The 20,213-nt window shown below is 35.8% G+C and overlaps 2 protein-coding genes across 2 annotated transcripts; both read left to right on the forward strand.

Annotated features, from left to right (window-relative positions):
- Positions 1-323: 323 nt before the first annotated feature.
- Positions 324-3,776, forward strand: LOC143580926 (uncharacterized). The gene is made up of 3 exons (XM_077063833.1): positions 324-1,130; positions 1,237-3,019; positions 3,169-3,776. Exons 1-3 carry the CDS (start codon positions 324-326, stop codon positions 3,609-3,611), a joined length of 3,033 nt encoding a protein of 1,010 aa, XP_076919948.1. The 3' UTR covers positions 3,612-3,776.
- A 15,519-nt stretch (positions 3,777-19,295) lies between these two features.
- LOC143580928 (uncharacterized) lies at positions 19,296-19,835 on the forward strand (the record flags this gene model as incomplete). The annotated part of the gene is made up of 1 exon (XM_077063835.1): positions 19,296-19,835. A coding segment is annotated over exon 1 (540 nt), but the record flags the coding sequence as incomplete, so codon positions are not given.
- Positions 19,836-20,213: the final 378 nt, after the last annotated feature.

The following is a 20,213-nucleotide window of genomic DNA, read 5'->3' on the forward strand; positions in this document are numbered from 1 at the left end:
ATTCTATTACCAAATATTTAGTTTCTGTAACTGTTCTAACATTTAGTCATGCTTTTGTCGCCTGGCATAAAGATAAAATCCCTAAAGTTTTACAAGAATCTGCGTGAACTTATATTAATATATTTAGACAACACAAAAAAAAGTTATTATTTAAATTTACACTAACAAACAGTATAATAAAAATCCTTTCTTCATCCATATCACACCAAACATCTTTCTTTCACACATCCACACACACTCTCTCTCTCTCTCTCTACTTCACCCACCCCCTTCTTCTTCCTCTCTGTTACTGTGAGAGAGAAAGATACAAAACTCGCCGGAAAATGAAGTTCCTATATCTCAATCTCATCTTACTCTTACAACTCACGTCCACCTTCTTTGCCGCCAAATCCGGGCATTTACCGGAATATAAAGCCCTACTGTCCATCAAATCCAAAATCTCCGACGACCCACAGTCTTCTCTCTCCTCCTGGGACATTGCAACCACACACTGTTCCTGGACCGGAGTCACGTGCGATGCACACCGTCATGTCACCGATCTCGACATCTCCGCCCGGAATCTCACCGGAACTCTCTCTTCCGACGTGGGTCACCTCCGCAACCTCGTTAATTTCACCATCGCTGCTAACAACATCGCCGGTCCGATTCCGCCGGAGATCTCATACATTTCCGGTTTAAGGGTTTTAAATCTGTCAAATAATATTTTCAACGAAACGTTTCCGCCGGAGCTCGCTAGCCTGAAGAATCTTCAAGTCCTGGACTTGTATAACAACAACATGACCGGTGACCTTCCCGTCGCCGTCTCCCAAATGACCGGCTTACGTCATTTGCACCTAGGCGGGAACTATTTCTCCGGTGTTATCCCGCCGGAGTACGGCCGGCTTCCGGTTCTGGAATACTTAGCTGTCTCCGGCAACGAGCTCACCGGAACTATCCCGCCGGAACTCGGAAACATAACCAGCCTTCAGCAAATCTACCTCGGGTATTACAACACTTACACCGGCGGTATTCCGCCGGAAATCGGTAACTTATCTAACCTCCGACGCTTCGATGCCGCTAACTGCGGCCTCACCGGTGAAGTCCCGCCTGAAATCGGAAAACTTCAAAACCTTGATACCTTGTTCCTTCAGGTAGTTAGATACAGTGCATTTAATTGCTTTATATTTTATTTTATTATTTATTATTATTACTCAGTTACCTGTAACATTTATTTAATAATGAATTGCATTGTGTCAGGTTAACTCGCTCACTGGATCTCTAACCAAAGAGCTGGGAGGCTTAAAGACTTTGTTATCAATGGACCTGTCGAATAACATCTTCACAGGCGAGATACCAGACTCGTTCCGGAACCTCAAGAACCTCACTTTACTGAACCTGTTCCGAAACAAGCTTCACGGTTCGATACCCGATTTCATTGGTGAGTTACCGAAGCTAGAGGTGTTGCAGCTGTGGGAAAACAACTTCACAGGCAGCATTCCGCAAACTCTCGGCCAAAACGGAAACCTGCACTTCCTCGATCTGTCTTCCAACAAACTCACCGGCTCGCTTCCGCCTAATCTCTGCGATGGTAATAAGCTCCAAACGATTATCACTTTAGGCAACTTCTTATTCGGTCCGATACCGGAGTCACTTGGCGAATGTAAATCACTGAATAGGATGCGAATGGGCGAGAATTTCCTCAATGGTTCGATTCCGAAGGGGCTTTTCAGTTTACCGCATCTCTCACAGGTCGAGCTTCAGAACAACTTCCTCTCGGGCGAGCTCCCGGTGACTGAATCTGTTTCGGTCAATCTTGGCCAGCTCAGTTTGTCTAACAACCGGTTAACCGGTCCGTTACCTGCTACTATCAGCAAGTTTTCGGGCGTGCAGAAGCTTTTACTCGATGGAAACATGTTCTCGGGCGGCATTCCTGGTGAAATCGGAAAGCTTCAACAGCTGTCTAAAATTGACTTCAGTCACAACAATTTATCTGGCAAAATCGCGCCGGAGATCAGCCAGTGTAAGCTGTTGACATACGTGGATCTCAGCCGGAACCAGCTCTCGGGCGAGATCCCGACCGCAATAACCGACATGCACATCTTGAACTACTTGAATCTTTCGCGTAATGATTTGGTAGGCAACATTCCAGCATCGATAGCGTCAATGCAAAGCTTAACATCGGTTGACTTCTCTTACAACAACCTTTCGGGTCTAGTTCCGGGCACTGGGCAGTTCAGTTACTTCAACTACACATCCTTTTTGGGCAACTCTGGACTTTGCGGACCTTATTTAGGACCTTGTAAAGACGGAGTCGCAAACGGGACCCACCAACCACATTCGAAAGGACTCTCGGCTTCCGTGAAGCTCCTCCTTGTTATCGGCCTCCTGTTATGCTCAATCTCGTTTGCCGTCGCAGCCATAATTAAAGCACGGTCGATAAAGAACGCAAACAAAGCACGCGCGTGGAAGCTAACTGCGTTCCAGCGGTTAGACTTCACGTGTGATGACGTGCTTGATAGTTTAAAAGAAGATAATATTATTGGAAAGGGCGGGGCTGGGATAGTGTACAAAGGTGTGATGCCGAATAATGAGATTGTGGCGGTTAAACGGCTTCCGGCTATGAGCCGTGGCTCAAACCATGACCACGGGTTCAATGCCGAGATTCAAACGTTAGGACGAATTAGACATAGGCATATTGTGAGGTTGTTAGGGTTTTGTTCAAACCATGAGACTAATTTGTTGGTTTATGAGTATATGCCTAATGGGAGTTTAGGTGAAATGCTTCATGGGAAGAAAGGAGGGCATTTGCATTGGGATACGCGTTATAAGATTGCGGTTGAAGCCGCGAAGGGGCTTTGTTACTTGCACCATGATTGCTCGCCTTTGATTCTGCACCGTGATGTTAAATCAAACAACATACTTTTGGACTTTGACTTTGAAGCTCACGTCGCAGATTTCGGACTTGCTAAGTTTTTGCAGGATTCAGGTGCCTCCGAATGCATGTCTGCCATTGCCGGCTCTTATGGCTACATAGCTCCAGGTATGAAATGATTTGTAAGATTATGAAAGACTGAATTCCCTTATATTACCAAACATAATCTGATATACATATGATTATTATTCTTTCGTTTCTCTTATTATTGGTTTAATTAAGGTTTTCACATTTGAAACTTATGAATGTGATTGCAGAATATGCTTATACGTTAAAGGTAGATGAAAAGAGTGATGTTTATAGTTTTGGAGTGGTACTGTTGGAGCTAGTAACAGGAAGGAAGCCGGTTGGTGAATTTGGGGATGGGGTGGATATTGTGCAATGGGTTAGAAAGATGACAGATGGACTTAAGGAAGGTGTTGTTCATATCCTAGATCCTAGGTTGTCAACAGTCCCGATCCATGAAGTGATGCACTTGTTCTATGTCGGCATGCTATGTGTTGAAGAACAGGCGGTTGAGCGTCCGACTATGAGAGAGGTTGTTCAGATGTTAACCGAGCTTCCAAAGCCGCCAAGTTCCGCAGCCGCTGGTGCTGGCAGTGTTGAGATTCCTCCACAGTCGCCCTCCGTGGAATCTCCGGTGAGTGGTGGGAAAGATGAGCAAGAGCAAAACAAGACACATGATCTTTTAAGCATCTGAAAGGGATAGCAAGAGTGGTTGTTTTGAAACTGGGATGAATTGGTTATTTGGGGTTATTAGTTTTTAAGGTTCTTTTTTAGTTTTTAAGGTTGAAGTGTCTTAACTATTAAGGTTGTTTTGGTATGTAATATGTGAATGGTAAGATTGGTTTGTTCGGAGATTTAAGGTTATGGTAACTGTTCTGTTTATGGTTTTCTTTCTATGGAATTATGGAACATGCAAATGGCATGGTAGAACAACTCTGTTCATGTACATATGGTGTTTTTAATTTTACTTAATTTGTTATAACAAGTTTATTTTTTGTTTTATTTTATTTTAGAATTAATTGTTATAACAAGTTTATTTTAATTTTGTCATTGAACTAGTGGTGGAGTGGTAAGGGAGAGACATGGTGTTGTATGTGGAACTAGGCGAGTATATTGCTTTCACTAGTTGGATTATTGAACTGAATGGATATTATCTCATTGCAGTATCGTGCCTTCGGGCAAGTGTTCACGGGCGTTGGCTTTAGGTGAGAGTTTTTCCCGGATCAAAATACGAGTGTATTCCGATTTGGTGAATTTAGCTAGTAGCCTAGTCGAAGAATTTCCTCTCAAACTCTTTATCTAGGGGGAAAAAATGGAAATTGTCTGCATTTTACTAAGGTCCCCTTCAATGAAAGCATCCAAGGATTGTTTAGTTGGACAGTTTGTTAGTATTAGTTGACCTTCTTTGACTCGTAATGGTAAGCGAACACTTCAAGAGTGACTCGAGACTGGATATTAAAATTCAAATTGGTCAAGTTTAAACAATCTAAAGTTGAGATTAAGCGTAAATTCGAGCACATTTAATAGACACGGAACTTGAAATGAATTGAACTTGAAGCTTTATTTTTAAGTCAAGTGAGCCGAGCCGAACGAGTCAAGCTCGGCTTGCCTTGTTTACCTAGCTGACTTGTTCGGCATGTCGGTTACCCTCTCTTAATTGGTTATCTTCTATGCACAGAGGAGATGTAGAAAGCTATTACAAGCCGTAATAAGTTTTTTTTAACTTTGAAACCCTCATGGTGGAAGGAAGGAAGAGATATAGACCTATATTGACACTGAATTAGCAGGCTAGCTGGCAAGATTTGTTATACTTGTACCACTTCAGGCCTTGACCGGTCTTTTTGAAGACGTAGGATACATAATGTTTTAAGCGGACGTATGACTTTGCTTTTAGCTTTGCTTAGCGTCTTGGATTTTCCTACCCTTTGTATGTCTTTCTTCTTTGGTGTCGGTGCTAGTATTTTCGAGGCAGTTAATTATCCATTTCTTTTCACTTCCTTTCTTTTTAAATACTCTAGCTAGTGTCACAATTTTTTATTTTTTTATTTTTATTATAACCAACACTCCTAAATTCCGAATCTTGTAAGAGCATTCGCAAAATTTTCCCTTTCAAAATTTGAACCCGTGACCTTCGAATGAAGAAAACCTTTAGGGAAAACTTACATTACCACCCTACCAAAAGTGATGATGGTCAGTATTACAAGTTTTAACACTACTTGTTATTGATAGTTAACTATTAGACGGATGTTGCGCGATGCGGCGGATATTTAAATTTCGACCTTGTTAATCAAATAATGATTTATGAGTGTTCATGGTTCAATTTAAGACCTTGAAACCGTTTAAACCAGTCATCGGTTTTGGTTTCACGGTTGGTTTTTAAACTTTTGTTCAGTTGAGTGCTTTCAAAGATTTCAAACCGTAGTGAACGGCCCGTGGTTTTCAAACCGCATTCGGAGATTGTAAATGTTGAACACATTTTAATTTTTTTTTGTTATGTATTACTAAATGTAGTTTTATTATATATATATATATATATATATTAGATATAATTAAAACATAATCGAATAAAGTCTTTTTTTAATACAATTAAACTTAGATATTACAACTTTAAATTAACATAATTCCAGTATGATTTTTAATAATTTTTGTTTTGTTATTATTTCACCTCCTTGGCCTTCCATTAATGTTTACCATTTATTTGACTAAAATTATCATTCTTTATTTTATTATCATCTCAAGTATTATATTTTCTTGATGCTTAGTTAGAATGGATGATATAGTTTAATTAATAATCATTTTAAACAAAATTTATTATGAAAGTTTAAACTATGAAACCAAACTGGGCCGTTAGTAACGGTGCGATTTCAATTTACAATGGTTCAGTTTTTGTTTTGGGAGATAAAAAAATCGATACTAACGGTTCGGGCTCACACATTTAAGTTAAAAACCATCAAAACCGACATTGAGCACCCCTATGTAACATATGAATTTTTTAAAATTGAAAAAATTATAACAATAGCATACTCAAATTGACGAGAATAAAATGCTTGTTTTTATGATGTAATTTTTTTACGAAAATATTAACGCATAAAAAAGCTATGGTTGTTTAAAAATCATGGGTGTGAAGTTGGTTTAAAATTAAAATTAAAAACATAATATGATTAAAGATTAGATGTCAAACTTTTAAGTTGAATGAATTACGTTTAAAATACAAGTTTACCTCTTTTTATACATGTATTTTACACATTAACATGTAAAAGTTTTAAAATCAAATGTTTTAATTTACCATGGTTTCATGTATTATATATAGTATATTATCATTACTTATGTTTTTGTTTTTTTTTGCATACGCTCTATGTTTTTTTGCATACATGAGGGTTATGTTATAATAGGAAGTATAGTTTTTGTAGAAATGATAAGAAGTAATCTTGTCCATTGATTTTAAATATGGAGGGTTGAGATTAGTTTAGGGGGAAAACAAGTGTGAAAGAAGGGGGAGGACATAAAAGAAATAACACATTTGTTGACTTTCTCTCTCCACATGCAAGGCACATGCCAAATTCCTCCATCATTTTAAAACGTCCATAACTTTTTTTTACGATGTTTTTATTGAAAAACAAATTCACCATAATAACGAGTGTCTTTTTATCTTTTATATGAGTACCATATTGTAATATAAAAATTAAAAAAAAATTAGTGAGTTTTTTACTTGTGTTTTACAAAATTGTGTTATACAATAATATTTTTCATTGTGTTTTTTTTTTCATAGTGGCTTTTCCATTGTGTTTTTTACATTGTGTCATACAATTGTGTTTTTTATTGTGTTTTTATCATTATGTTTTTTTTTCATAGTGTATTTTTCCGTTGTGTTTTTCATAGTGTTTTCCATTGTGTTTTTTCGAACTTTTCCGGTGAGGTGGTGGCGGTGGGTGATGGTTGTGGTGGCGGTGGGCGGTGGAGTGGTGGTGGTTGTAGGAGATGAGTAAAGATGTAATTGAGTTTTATGTAAGTGGGTTTTTGAAATTAATTTAAGTGGGTTTTGAGATTAAAGTAAGTGGGTTTTGATATTAAAATGTTAGACAAAAATACACTTCTTCCTAGTCTTCTTAAGAAAATCAAACTTCTTATTTGAACTTAACCCTTATATACAGTATATTATCATTACTTATGTTTTTGTTTTTTTTGCATACACTCTATGTTAGCCATATTTTAACGTTTTTTTTTTCTTAAATAAGTGTTGTGGACAAATATATTTACCAAAAGTATATATTTAAAAGTATCTACTAATTTAGTGTTTATAGCTTTTCTCACTCTCAATATAATTAGATAATATCTAACTTTAATAAAAGAAACTAGTTACAATATTTTTGTAAACAAAATTTTTATTAAATACACCTTTTTTTTCACTTTAAAAGAAACACAAGTCTGTTTTTTTTTAATTTGCATGTCTCACAATTTGGATGATTCTTTCGTTTTATTAAAACATGTTTTTTCCTTTTCCATTTTCTTTTTTTAATTTGCAAGTGTCACAAGTTTGGAAGATTTTTCGTCATATAATTATTAGTATTAAAAAGGATTGTAAAAAAATACATATGTTTTTTTTTCATCTATTAACTTTTATTATTTATAATTTCACTTTTTATATAAACATCATTGTGATTATAGTAAATATTAAATTGTACTTTGTAATAATTTCACTTTTTAGCAAACCTTTTTCTTATATACATAAGTGCATTACTCTATTATACAAGATAAAAAGTTATAATATTTTTGGATAATGTTAATATTTAAGTTTTAGGTTGAGGAGGTTACAAATGAGATTGTTGTTTAAATCACCATATTTGAATTCAATGGATAAAGAGAAATGTATTTGCCAATAGCAAACTTGATCGGATAAGAATTGTTCACGAGCCGAACCAAGGTTCATGCTCAAGCTTAAAAAACGAGGCGGCTTAACTCAGCTCGTATATTTTAACATGTTGAAAAGTCAAGCTCAAACTCGACTTATTGAAAACTTCTGCTAGCTCGTGGCTCGTCAAGATGGCTCGTTAATTGTTTTATTTACAACAATTATATCTAAAATACGCGTAATAAAAAACTTCTAAACAAGAGAATTCATATAAAGATTATATTTATTCATTTTTTTATTTTTATAAAGATCGGAAGACATATTTATGTGTTACATTTGTTATTATATATATATTTTATATGTTATAATTATATTAAAAAGGGTTGTTTGATAGAAGGAAAAGAAACAGAATTGTTTAATAAAAAGACAAAATTTTTATAAAAATATTCAAATAGTTTGTTTTTTAAAGTTATAGGCTACCTAATGATGAGCGAGAAATCCAAAAACACTAAATTGGTAAATACTTTTGATAAATACTTTTTTTCATAACACCATTTTGAGAAAAAAAAAACTCCTATATTTTATACTTCATATGTAAAAAAATGTTTATTTTGAGTTGACTGTCTTAGCAAATGCATGCAACATCTATCTCTTTGATAAAGATAATATTTGTTCTTATCTCACCCCTAAACTCACATTCAGTAGGATCTTACTAGGTAAATTTGTTTTTTTTTTTGTTTGTCATTATCTTCGTGTCACCATGATCGTAGCTCATGTCACCGTACCAAGGTGTCGTGTCTCTTGTCGTGAATGTTATTCCTGGTGTCACTATGTTGATGATTATAAACCCTTGATCTCTTTTGTTCACAACTTTTTCAACGCCTCTTTATAATGTTACATTGTGACAATTTGAACTTTTTCCACAACTTAAGTGTTATTTTTCCTGTTTTCATACTATCCAAATAATAATAATAATAATAAATCGGACCATGACCCGGCATAACATTGATGGTTTGGAGTGGTGGAACCGGAAGACAATAGTGGTGTGCAGTAGCCATCAGTATTACATACGGCAAAGGCAATCTTGGTGTCTTTGTATCATATGCGGTGCTTAATAAATGTCTCAACCGGTGGCTTCTTCTTTGACCATTTCCCAATTATTGTTTTCTCCTTAGCTCTGTCCGGGTTTGCTGAACAAATCATTTTTCAACATGAATATTATTTTTATGTAAGAAAATTAAAAAAGAAAAAGCAGTAATAATTAAGGAGTAGTGGCCAGTGGGGTTTCAGTTACCAAGGTCGAGGAGTCAAACAAATGGTGTTATAAACAAATAAATAAATCCTCGTTAACCCCATCCTACCCCCACCCCATGCATGCCATAATCTATGTGCCACGTCATCTTTTAAAAACCTTCACAGATTTTATTTTTTTAATAGCTTGCATATTATCTTCATACTTTTAGTTTTCTTTTTCATTTTTGAGGTTAAATGATTTTGGATAAATTATCAGAAATTATTCTCAATTATTCCCCTTGTCTTACTGATTGCCTGATGTTGCCTTTCACCATCAAATGCCGTAATGTTGAGCACATGTTGTGGTTTTTTTTTTCTTTTTGAAACGACCAACTAAGTAATGTCGGATACTTCATACGCGAATTCCATTGGTGCCATTTGTGATGAGGTGGAATAAAATATGGCGCTAAAACTATTACCCGCAAATGATATAGTGGTGCAAAATCCATTCACCGTCACGGCCATCACGACGCTATTTGTTTTTTACCAATAAGCAAAATTAGCAACATACTATTATTAAAACCAAATAGCACAATTTAGTTATGGGGAGGGGATAGCGAATATGGTGCTATCACATACCTAAGCTTAGACGAAAAACCCTTCAAAACTACGTCGTTTTGATTAAAAATAAATTCTAAAACTCTCAAATTAATTACATTATTTTCTTGGCAGATTACATGTCATCAATTTTCCTAATTATATCTACGACTCGAGCAAATCTATGTTTTTCATAATTTCTAGCCACTAACTTAATTAAATCTATTTTTTTTTTGGTTTCTCTTTCTCTCATCATGTATATCTATGTCCTTCTAGATATCCAATTTCATGTTCTGGGTGAAACCATAATATGGCTATTGGAGATATTCTGACCTCATGACGATAAGAATTTAAAATATAAATGAAAATTAACTAAGAATAAAAAAGTGAAATACGTGAACTGTTAGTTTTAATTTCTTATGAATTTGGAAAGAAAATGTTTGGCGAAAAGAATTTGAAAAAAAAACAAATACGTTTCTGAGTTTCAGATGTAATACATTTCAAATTAGAAGAAATAAGAAATGTGATTCTCAAATGCTTTAATCAAAACGACGTAGTTTTGAAGGGTTTTTCGTCTAAGCTTAGGTGTATGACAGCACCGTATTCACTTCACCCCATATATATATATATATATATATATATATATATATATATATATATATATATAGGGAGAGGATCAAAAGAAAACTCATCTTTAGAGAGCAAACTTAAAAACTCTTAAAGAATTATTTTTAACTAAAAATAAAAAAATATATTCAAAATTCTGTTTTTGCCATTATTCTTATATTTTCTTACCCTTCACTCGAAAAAATTTAAAAAAAAATAAAAAAATAATAAAACTCGATGTAATGCACATACGTATTACTATGCGAAACAGTTGTGTTACACATGTGTATTACTATGTATTTTTAAGTTCAATAGTGTTTAATTGCATATATTCAATATTTGTGTATTGTATATGTGTAGTGATGTTGTATTATATGGAAAAAAAATAATAAAATAAAAGTCGATGTAGTGCACATGTGCGTTAATGTTGTATTACACATACGTACTAATATGTATTCGATGTGTGTATTAGTCTTATATTACATATATATAATAGTGTGTATTCAATATGTGCAATAGTGTTGAACACTTTTGCATATATGCAATGCACACTATTACACATGTGCACTACACAGACGACGTTACCGACAAGTTTTGTTTTGTTTTTTTTGAACCAATAACAACATATAAGAATAATGGAAAAAAAAAAGAAACTTCAAATTTTTTTTTTTAAAAAGTTAAAAATAGTTTTTTAAGAGTTTTTAAGTTTTATCTTTAAAAGGAGTTTTCACTTGAACTCACACATATATATGTGTGTGTGTGTGTGTGTGTGTGTGTATGTATATATTATTAAATATATATAAACGAAACCTTCCTATTTTCTTTCAAACCACCAGATTGTTTTATTTTTAAATAGTGGTTTCTCATGTATTTTACCCGAATTCATGGGTATGGGTCTCACCAAACCCAGATAGCCATTAAACAGGTTATAATATCTTATTATATTAAAAAATTGATCTCACCAAATATTTGATATGAAAATCCTATAAAATAAAGATATACTAAAAATTAATATCTGATTTAAATAAAAGATATTATTTATAATTATGAAACAATTTTATAGTAAAAAAAATAAGCGGCTCATAGGTCTCATCAAACCCAGATAGCTTTTAAACTAGCTATAATATCTCATTTATTTGTGAAATTCTATCATCATCAAATCTTAAGTAAATTATTAATTTTCTTACAATAGATAAAATTAAAATACAAAAAATATATAAATATTACTAACATTAGCAATTCTTTTTTCTTTTAAGTTTAACTTAAATGAAAATTTTCATAAATAATATCCAAATTATAATAAATGAACATAAATGAGTAAATATCAAAATTAAGTAAATAATTCATTCCACGTTTTATTATAAATTAATTAAAACAGATTCAAGTATATTATTAACCTTTTGCAATAAATAAACTAAAATCCAAAAAAATACATGCACAATATTGTAAACGAAAAGTTAAACAAACCCCTATAATACGGAGGATAAAAATAAGCATATATATATATATACATATACATGCAAAGTATAGAATTAAAACCCACTTGAGTTGTGAAAACCCAATGTAACATCATTTTTTTTTGTTACATTGTAATATATGTTGTTACATTTAATACAAAACATCAAAAATATAAAAAAAATGTTTTGCTATTTTTTTTACATTTTTTACTAATTTTTATATATGTTTTCAGGAGAGAGAAAGTGTAAATTAACTTTTATATTTTTTATTAACTTTAATTGTGAACCACAAGATTTAATATTTAATTAAAAACATGTGCTTGAGAATGGGTTTCTAGAGTTTTCAACTCAAGTGGGTTTTTATTCTAAGCTAACCCTATATATATATATATATATATATATATATATATATATATATATATATATATATATATATATATATATATATATGGGAAGTATAGAATGAAAACCCATTTGAGTTATGAAAACCCTATGTAACATCGTTTTTTCACATGTAATATATGTTGTTACATTTAATACAAAACTTCGAGAAATAAAAAAAATTGTTTTGCTATTTTTAAACATTTTTTTACTAATTTTTATATATGTTTTCAGGAAAGAGAAAAAGTTATATTTATGTTTATATTTTTTATTAACTTTAATTGTGGACCACAAGATTTAATCTTTAATTAAAAACATGTGGTTATAAATGAGTTTCTAGAGTTTTCAAGGGTTAGGTTAAATAAAAACTCACTTGAGTTGTAAAAACTCTAGAAACTCATTCATAACCACATATTTTTAATTAAAGATTAAATCTTGTGGTCTGACTGGTGGATCATGGAATCACTCTTAAATGTAGTAATTTCAGTTAAATTATGTGCATTTATGTTTAATTTAAGGATTTGGATTACTACACTATATCATGTGATTGTAGGTTTAAAGAGGAAAAGGAAGAAAACACCAAGATCATAGGCGAAGACGGTGAAGGAAACGGAGCTAGAACGAGGAAATTATGAAGAAAACAAGAAACTTGAACTAGCTCCACCTTGGCCCACGGTGCAGACCGTGGACCACGGTCCACCTGAAGAAATTCTGGCAGATTACACTGTACCGTGGAAGAAATCCAGGACTGTGGCCTGGACCGTGGCCCACAGTCCGCTCGTAACAGCTGATTGAGTTGGCTTTAATTAGCCGTTTTGGCTGACCTTTTTCATTATCTTTTGATCAAGAAACTTGAGAGGACGATTGTTGGGTGTGAAGAACAAGATTTGGTAATTGGTAATCATTGTTTTGTGCATTTTACTTCATTGGATGTTGTATACAATTAATATGATGATGATTTCTCAAACCATGAGTGGCTAATCCCTCTTGGTGATCATCTTGGATGTAGGGTTTAATTGATACACTATGTTATGCTTTGATTTCTAGAATAATGACTTTGCAATGTTTGTGAGTTGTTATGGTGTTTGATTAATTGTTTGTAAATTGTTGCTTGTGTTTGATCATGATTTAAACCATACGTTCTTGGTGTCATTGGCAATTAAGATATCATGAGAAGAATTAGGGTTAAACATTAGTCAATTGATTATCGGGTAACAACCTTGCATTTTGTTAATCCAAGTACTTAGTTCCCTTTTATCACAAACAAGTTAACAAACATGAACTATGTCTAGGTGGTTCTTTCTAGTAAGCATGAACATTAGTGTTGATTTAAACCTGAAATCTAAGATGATCGCTTTCGTTTAATTTGTTTACAAATCTCAATAGTTGTTTGGCAAGTGTTTTATTTTATTTTAGTTAATTTAAAAATCAAACAATCAAATCTGAATTTACTTTTATACAATTTTAGTTTAATTCAATTTTCTAATAAAGCTACTTGTTAACACATTTTCCACAAACTCCTCGTGTTTGATACCCATTTACCGCTATCTATTTAGTTGTAATTGGTTTATTTTTGCGCGAGTCTTCGACCTCGTGTCAAATTTTGGCGCCGTTGCCGGGGAGTAGTGCGCAACGTGTGTTATTTTTGTAGTTTTTGTTTAAGTTGTTTATTGTCAGTTTTACGCGGGTTGTGCTAGTGTGCAGGTACTTACAGGTATATGCATACAAGACGCTCTTGGTCTTCATCATCGTTAGCGTTTGATCCTAAAATCGATAGAACCTTTTGTCAGAACCGGATTTTGCAAAGGGAAAACAAGGTTATTGGGTCGCCTAGCACAAAAAGTCGAACAACTGATACCATAATCATGGCTTCGGAACAAACTGTACCGCCGATGCCACCACCCATTAATTCACCAAACCCACCATCTACTATACCCATTACCACCACCAATTCTACAAATGTACCAACTTCAACCGTATTTAGTTTTCAATCACCACCTAACCTTCCACCCTTGACAAATTTCATGCCTGTTCAAAGACAATCATCAAACTCACCACAACAAACATCCTTCCAATCTCAACGAAATCCACCTTATCAACAACCATACACGTTTACCCAAGACCCACCTATAATCCATACTTCACCGGGTCAAAGATCGGGCTCACATTTGTTTGGTGGGCCACGGTATGGTGATGGAAATGAGGGGTATGAAGAGTTCGAAGAAGGATATTCAAGCGGGGTTGATGGGAGTCAGTTGAGGATTCAAGGGCAGTTTGGGTATGGATCTGACTTTCAACCGCAACAACAAGTGTAACAATGGGGTGGAGCACATGTCAAGCAAATACAACCACAACCATTGCAACAAGTTCCAAAACAACCACATTATCAACAACCTCAATTTCAACAACCAAATCCCCAACCGAAAGTTGAACAAAATATGCAACAAAGGCCCGTTTACCGACAAATGGGGCAACCGAGAGTACCATTGGGGGTACCAAGAAGACATGCAAGGGAAATGGTTAGGGGAATTGAAGCTAATTTTAGACCAATCATCACCAATAACCCATCTCCGGTGGTTATTCCTCAAAACCAAAATGGAAGAATGTTTGAGGTGAGGACTAATGCACTCCAAATTTTACCAAAGTACAAGGGTCTTGCAACGGAAGAACCCTATTTTCATTTGGAGGCATATGACTCTATTTGCAACACGATACGGGGTCAAGGTTTTACACTGGATGAGGTTAAATTGGTTTTATTTCAATTCTCGTTGGAGGACAAGGCAAAAAGATGGTTTTACACATTGCCATCCGCGTCAATTTACACTTGGTCCGAGATGCAACAAAGGTTTTTGGAAGAGTTTTATACGGCCCAAAAGACTAATAATGCGAGAAGAAGTTTGAGGTCTTTCCAACAACAATCGGGCGAAATGTTTCATGAAGCATTTGAGAGGTTTAACATGATGATCAAGAATTGTCCTCATCATGGTATAGCTCTTTGGGAGTTGTTGAATGCTTTTCATGAAGGGTTGAATGCGGAAGATGAACGAGATTTGATGTCAATCACTAATGGTACTTTTGGTACCAATTATGAACAAGATGATTGGGCATTTTTGGAGCAAATGTCGGTCACATCAAAGAGAAAGGCTCAAACTGCTAGAAAAGCAAGACCGACAATTGGAAGACCGCAAGTTCATGCCGTGGAAGATGTGGGGGTACAAACCACTAATCAAAGAATTGATGTTTCTACCAATTGTAATGAGTTAGGTCATGGGGCTGATGTGTGTACGGTAGGTCAAGCACAAGTTGAAGAGGTGAATGCACTTCAAGGTCAAGGGGATGGTAATCGGAATTTCAACATGAACTCAAACACTTACCACCCCGGTTTGAGAAATCATCCAAATTTCCGTTATGGAAATCAAGCAACTCAACTCAATCCGAATTTCCAAGGGACTTCTCAAACCACCTTTATCCCTCGTCAACAGTACTTCAACCAAGGTAATCAAAATCAATTTCAAGGAACGGGTGGTAATCAAGGTGGGTCTTTGGGCCAAAGTTCATCAATTGGGAATGAATTGATGGACATGCTTAAGATGATGCAACAAGAGATGCAAAAGAGGAATCAGTTGGATGAAGCTCGTATACAAAAAGATGAAATTCGTGACAAGGCCATCCAATCATTGACAACTCAAATGGGCCAACTTGCAACCGAGGTATCTAACTTGAAGAAAAACAAAGGTTAACTCACGAGTGACACCAAGGTAAACCCTACTCACTCTACTTCTCACAATGTGCAGATTAATCAGGTAAGTGTTTTAAGAAGTGGTATGGAATTTAAAATCAATACCACACCGGAATTAGTTGAAGGTGTGGTAGAGGATGTGACGGGGGTAGAAAGTGAAGATGAACAAGCTTCACCCATTCAACCCCCTAAACCATCCATGTTTTCAAACAAAGATTCAGATCAAAATGAGTGTTTAAACGATAAAAGCAAGGAAGTGGGAGAGGTTCCAATTCCATTTCCTTCAGCCTTGATTGATCCGGGTAAGAAAAACGTGATTTTAAAACGGGGTCCTCAAAAGGAGGAGAAGTGGGAGTTATTCAAACAGGTTAAAGTGAATTTACCTTTACTTGAAGCAATAAAACAAGTACCCGCTTATGCAAAATTTTTAAAAGAATTATGCACTCAAAAGAGGCAACAAAAAGTGCCTAAACGGGTAGACTTAACCGAGCGGGTAAGTGCGGTTTTAAAAGGAGATCTCCCCCCTAAGCTTCAAGATCCGGGAACACCCTTAATTAACATTCAAGTGGGTGATTTTCAAATGTCTAGGGCGTTATTGGATCTTGGGGCCGGAGTGAGTATTCTCCCAGGGGGTTTATATAACCAATATGACTTTGGTCCTTTGAAACATGTGGAGACCAAGGTTGTATTGGCCGATTTATCTCATAAACTTCCCCGTGGAATCGTACGGGATGTAATTGTGAAGGTAGAGGATTTTTATTATCCTGTGGATTTCTTGGTGTTGGATTATTCAACGGGTGACTCAAGTCAACAACAAAATGTTATCTTGGGTCGACCATTTTTAAACACGGCCCATGCAATTATTGATTGTAGATATGGTACCGTTGACATGGCTTTTGGCAACCGGAAAATGCGTTTAAATGTTTTTACTAATGTTGCTAATTCTTTGAGTGGTGAAGAATGTTTTTTGGCAGATGTGGTGGATCATTGCAATCCTCATTAATATGATGAGGATTGTGTAGAGGCTTGTCTTTGTGATGATTCTGAACAGGTACACATTTGTGCTTTGTGGATGGAAGAACAAAAACAGAATGTGCTAGCTCTACAAAAGGGAAGACCACCATGGACACAACAATGGGAGAGTTTGCCAAAGGGAATCAATTGGGATACAAAACCATCTTTGGAGTGTCCACCAAAGGTGGAGTTGAAGGAGCTCCCAAGTCACTTGAAGTATGTGTTTTTAGGGGAGAATGAAACCCTCCCGGCTATCATTGCTTCGAATTTGGAGCAAGAGCAAGAGCGGGCATTAGTGAAGGTGTTGGAAGCACATAAAGAAGCTATTGGATGGATACTTGCAGATTTAAAAGGTATTAGTCCTTCTATTGTTATGCATAAAATAATTACAGATGAGGAGGTTAAACCAACAAGGGAGACTCAAAGGAGATTGAACCCGAATTTGCGGGAAGTGGTGAAAAAAGAGGTAATCAAGTGGTTGGATGCGGGGATTATTTATCCCATTTCAGACAGCTCATGGTTAAGCCCGACACAGGTAGTGCCCAAGAAAGCCGACATCCAGGTAATAAAAGATGATAAAGGTGACCAAATCGCCACCCGACCGGTAACCGGGTGACGAGTGTGCATTGATTATAGAAAATTGAATACCGCCACCTCAAAAGACCATTTTCCATTACCATTCATTAATCAAATAATTGAAAAACTTTCGGGTCAAAAATATTATTGTTTTTTAGATGGGTACTTGGGTTATAATCAAATTGCAATTCATCCTGATAACCAACACAAAACCACTTTTACTTGTCCATATGGCACCTTTGCTTTTAGATGGATGCCATTTGGATTGTATAATGCCCCGACTACTTTTCAAAGATGCATGATGAGCATATTTTCAGACATGGTCGGGGATTCACTTGAGGTTTTTATGGATGACTTTTCTATTTTTGGTTCAACTTTTGAGGCTTGTCTCAATGATTTAGAAAAAGTTTTAAAACATTGTGTTCAGACAAACTTGGTGTTAAGTTGGGAGAAAAGTCATTTCATGGTACAAGAAGGTATTGTGTTGGGTCATGTGGTTTCAAGTAGGGGGATGGAAGTTGATCAAGCAAAAATTAGAGTAATATCATCTTTGCCACCCCCGAAAAGGGGTGAGATCATTTTTGGGACATGCTGGGTTCTATAGGAGATTTATTAAAGGTTTTAGTGCAATTTCAAAACCTTTATGTAATCTTCTATTGAAGGATGTCCCCTTTGAGTTTACTAATGAGTGTTTGCAAGCGTTTGACAGTTTGAAGGAGAAGTTAGTGCAAGCACCAATCCTACAATCACCGGATTGGTCAAAGCCGTTCGAGATTATGTGTGATGCTAGTGATAGCACAGTGGGAGCGGTTTTGGGTCAAAGAGTGGACAAAAAGCCGGTGGTGATCTATTATGCAAGCAAAACTTTATCAGAGGCATAATTGAATTACACCACCACCAAAAAGGAGTTGCTTGCGGTGGTGTATGCCTTAGATAAGTTTCGCTCGTATATTTTGGGAAGTAAAGTTGTGGTGTACTAGGATCATAGTGCGGTGCGTTATTTGATGGAAAAGAAAGATGCGAAGCCGCTTTTGATTCGTTGGGTGTTGTTGTTACAAGAATTTGACCTCGAAATTCGTGACAAGAAGGGTTGTGAGAATGTAGTTGCGGATCATTTGTCGCGAATTGCCCTTGAGGGTGTTGATGATCCGAAAGAAATAAACGAGAAATTTCCGGATGAATAGTTTCTTGTTGTTTCAACCGCCCCGTGGTATGCACATTATGTCAACTATTTGGCCACGGGGACGATTCTGGAATTTTGGTCAAAGAAGAGAAGGCAACAATTCGCAGCTTAAGTTAAACAATACATTTGGGATGAACCTCTTCAAGATTGTAGCAGACCAAGTAGTGAGAAGATGTGTACCCGAGAATGAAGTACAAGAGATTTTGAAATATGCCCATTCATCGGCGTGTGGTGGCCATTTTAGTGGTTCTAAAACGGGGTACAAGGTACTTATGAGTGGATTCTATTGGCCAACAATTTTGAAAGATGCCAATGAATATGCTAGGCATTATTTAAATTGTCAAAGAATGGGGGGTATATCGAAGAGAAACGAAATGCCTCTACAACCTATTTTGGTTGTTGACATTTTTGATGTATGGGGCATAGACTTCATGGGCCTGTTTCCAAACTCATGTGGGTATCTCTATATTCTTGTTACGGTTGATTATGTGTCAAAGTGGGTAGAAGCGGTTGCAACAAGAACTAATGATCATTCCGTGGTGTGCAAGTTTATTCAATCCAACATCTTCTCAAGATTCGGGATTCCCCGAGTTATCATAAGTGATGGTGGGTCGCATTTTAAGAATTTTGCATTTGGCAAATTGTTGAAACTTTATGGTGTGAATCACCGAATTGCAACGTCTTACCATCCTCAAACAAGTGGCCAAGTTGAAGTGTCGAATCGACAAATCAAATAAATTTTAATGAAGACGGTGTGGGTTGATAGAAAAGATTGGTCTATTAAGTTGGAGGATGCATTGTGGGCGTATTGCACGGCTTACAAGACACCGATCGGTACCACCCCTTATCGGTTGGTGTATGGGAATGGTTTGCCGATGGAGTTGGCTCACCGAGCATTATGGGCAATTAAAAATGTGAATTTGGATTACAAGGAAGTTGGTGAGTTAAGAAAGTTGAAATTGATCGAATTGGAAGAAATCAGGGATGAGGCATATGAATGTGCATCGAAATACAAGGACAAATTGAAGAGGGTGCATGATGCCAAGATAAGGAAACGGACATTTGAGGTTGGGCGAAAAGTGTGGCTTTATAATTCAAGACTCAAACTGTTTCCCGGGAAACTCAAAAGCAAATGGGTGGGCCCGTATGTGATCACAAGAGTCGGGAGGTTTGGTGATGTGGAGATTGAAGACATGCAGAGTCAAGTTAAACAAGTTGTGAACGGACATCGCCTCAAACCTTATTTGGAAGGAAAGGATTTGAACATGATTGACAAAAATAAGGTGAGTTTTCTTCTAAGCTCACCGGATGGCTCCATTTCGTAAAGGAAAGGCTCAAGTATGTTGGATAAGGTAAATAGTTTTTGTTAAACATTTATTTTTAAAACTATCTTTCTCATGCGAGTGTGTTCGAACCAAGTGTGGGGAAGTTCTTAGGAATTTCTTCACCGTGTTGAGGACAACTTGGGTTTTTTATGCGGGGGGGGGGGGGGGGGGGGGGTGGGGGGGGGTAGGGTAATTCTTAGTTTTTAGTGATTTGTAAATAATTTTAGTTAGTTTTAATGATTATTGATTTCTTAAAAAACAAAAACAAAAGTAGACCGTGGTCCACGGTCAAACTAACGTAGCCCACGGTTCAGGTTTTGGCTACGGTACGGTGGC

The sequence above is a fragment of the Bidens hawaiensis genome, unplaced genomic scaffold (assembly GCF_021521415.1).
Source record: "Bidens hawaiensis isolate Kalapana, Puna unplaced genomic scaffold, B.hawaiensis_p1.1 tig00030764_1, whole genome shotgun sequence".
Lineage (NCBI taxonomy): Eukaryota > Viridiplantae > Streptophyta > Magnoliopsida > Asterales > Asteraceae > Bidens > Bidens hawaiensis.

Bases quoted from the DNA above. Each gene is read 5' to 3' on its own strand.
- LOC143580926 (XM_077063833.1), top strand. From the start codon at position 324: ATGAAGTTCCTATATCTCAATCTCATCTTACTCTTACAACTCACGTCC. The intron at 1,131-1,236 runs GTAGTTAGATAC...GCATTGTGTCAG, and splicing joins TTGATACCTTGTTCCTTCAG to GTTAACTCGCTCACTGGATC. The intron at 3,020-3,168 runs GTATGAAATGAT...ATGTGATTGCAG, and splicing joins TTATGGCTACATAGCTCCAG to AATATGCTTATACGTTAAAG.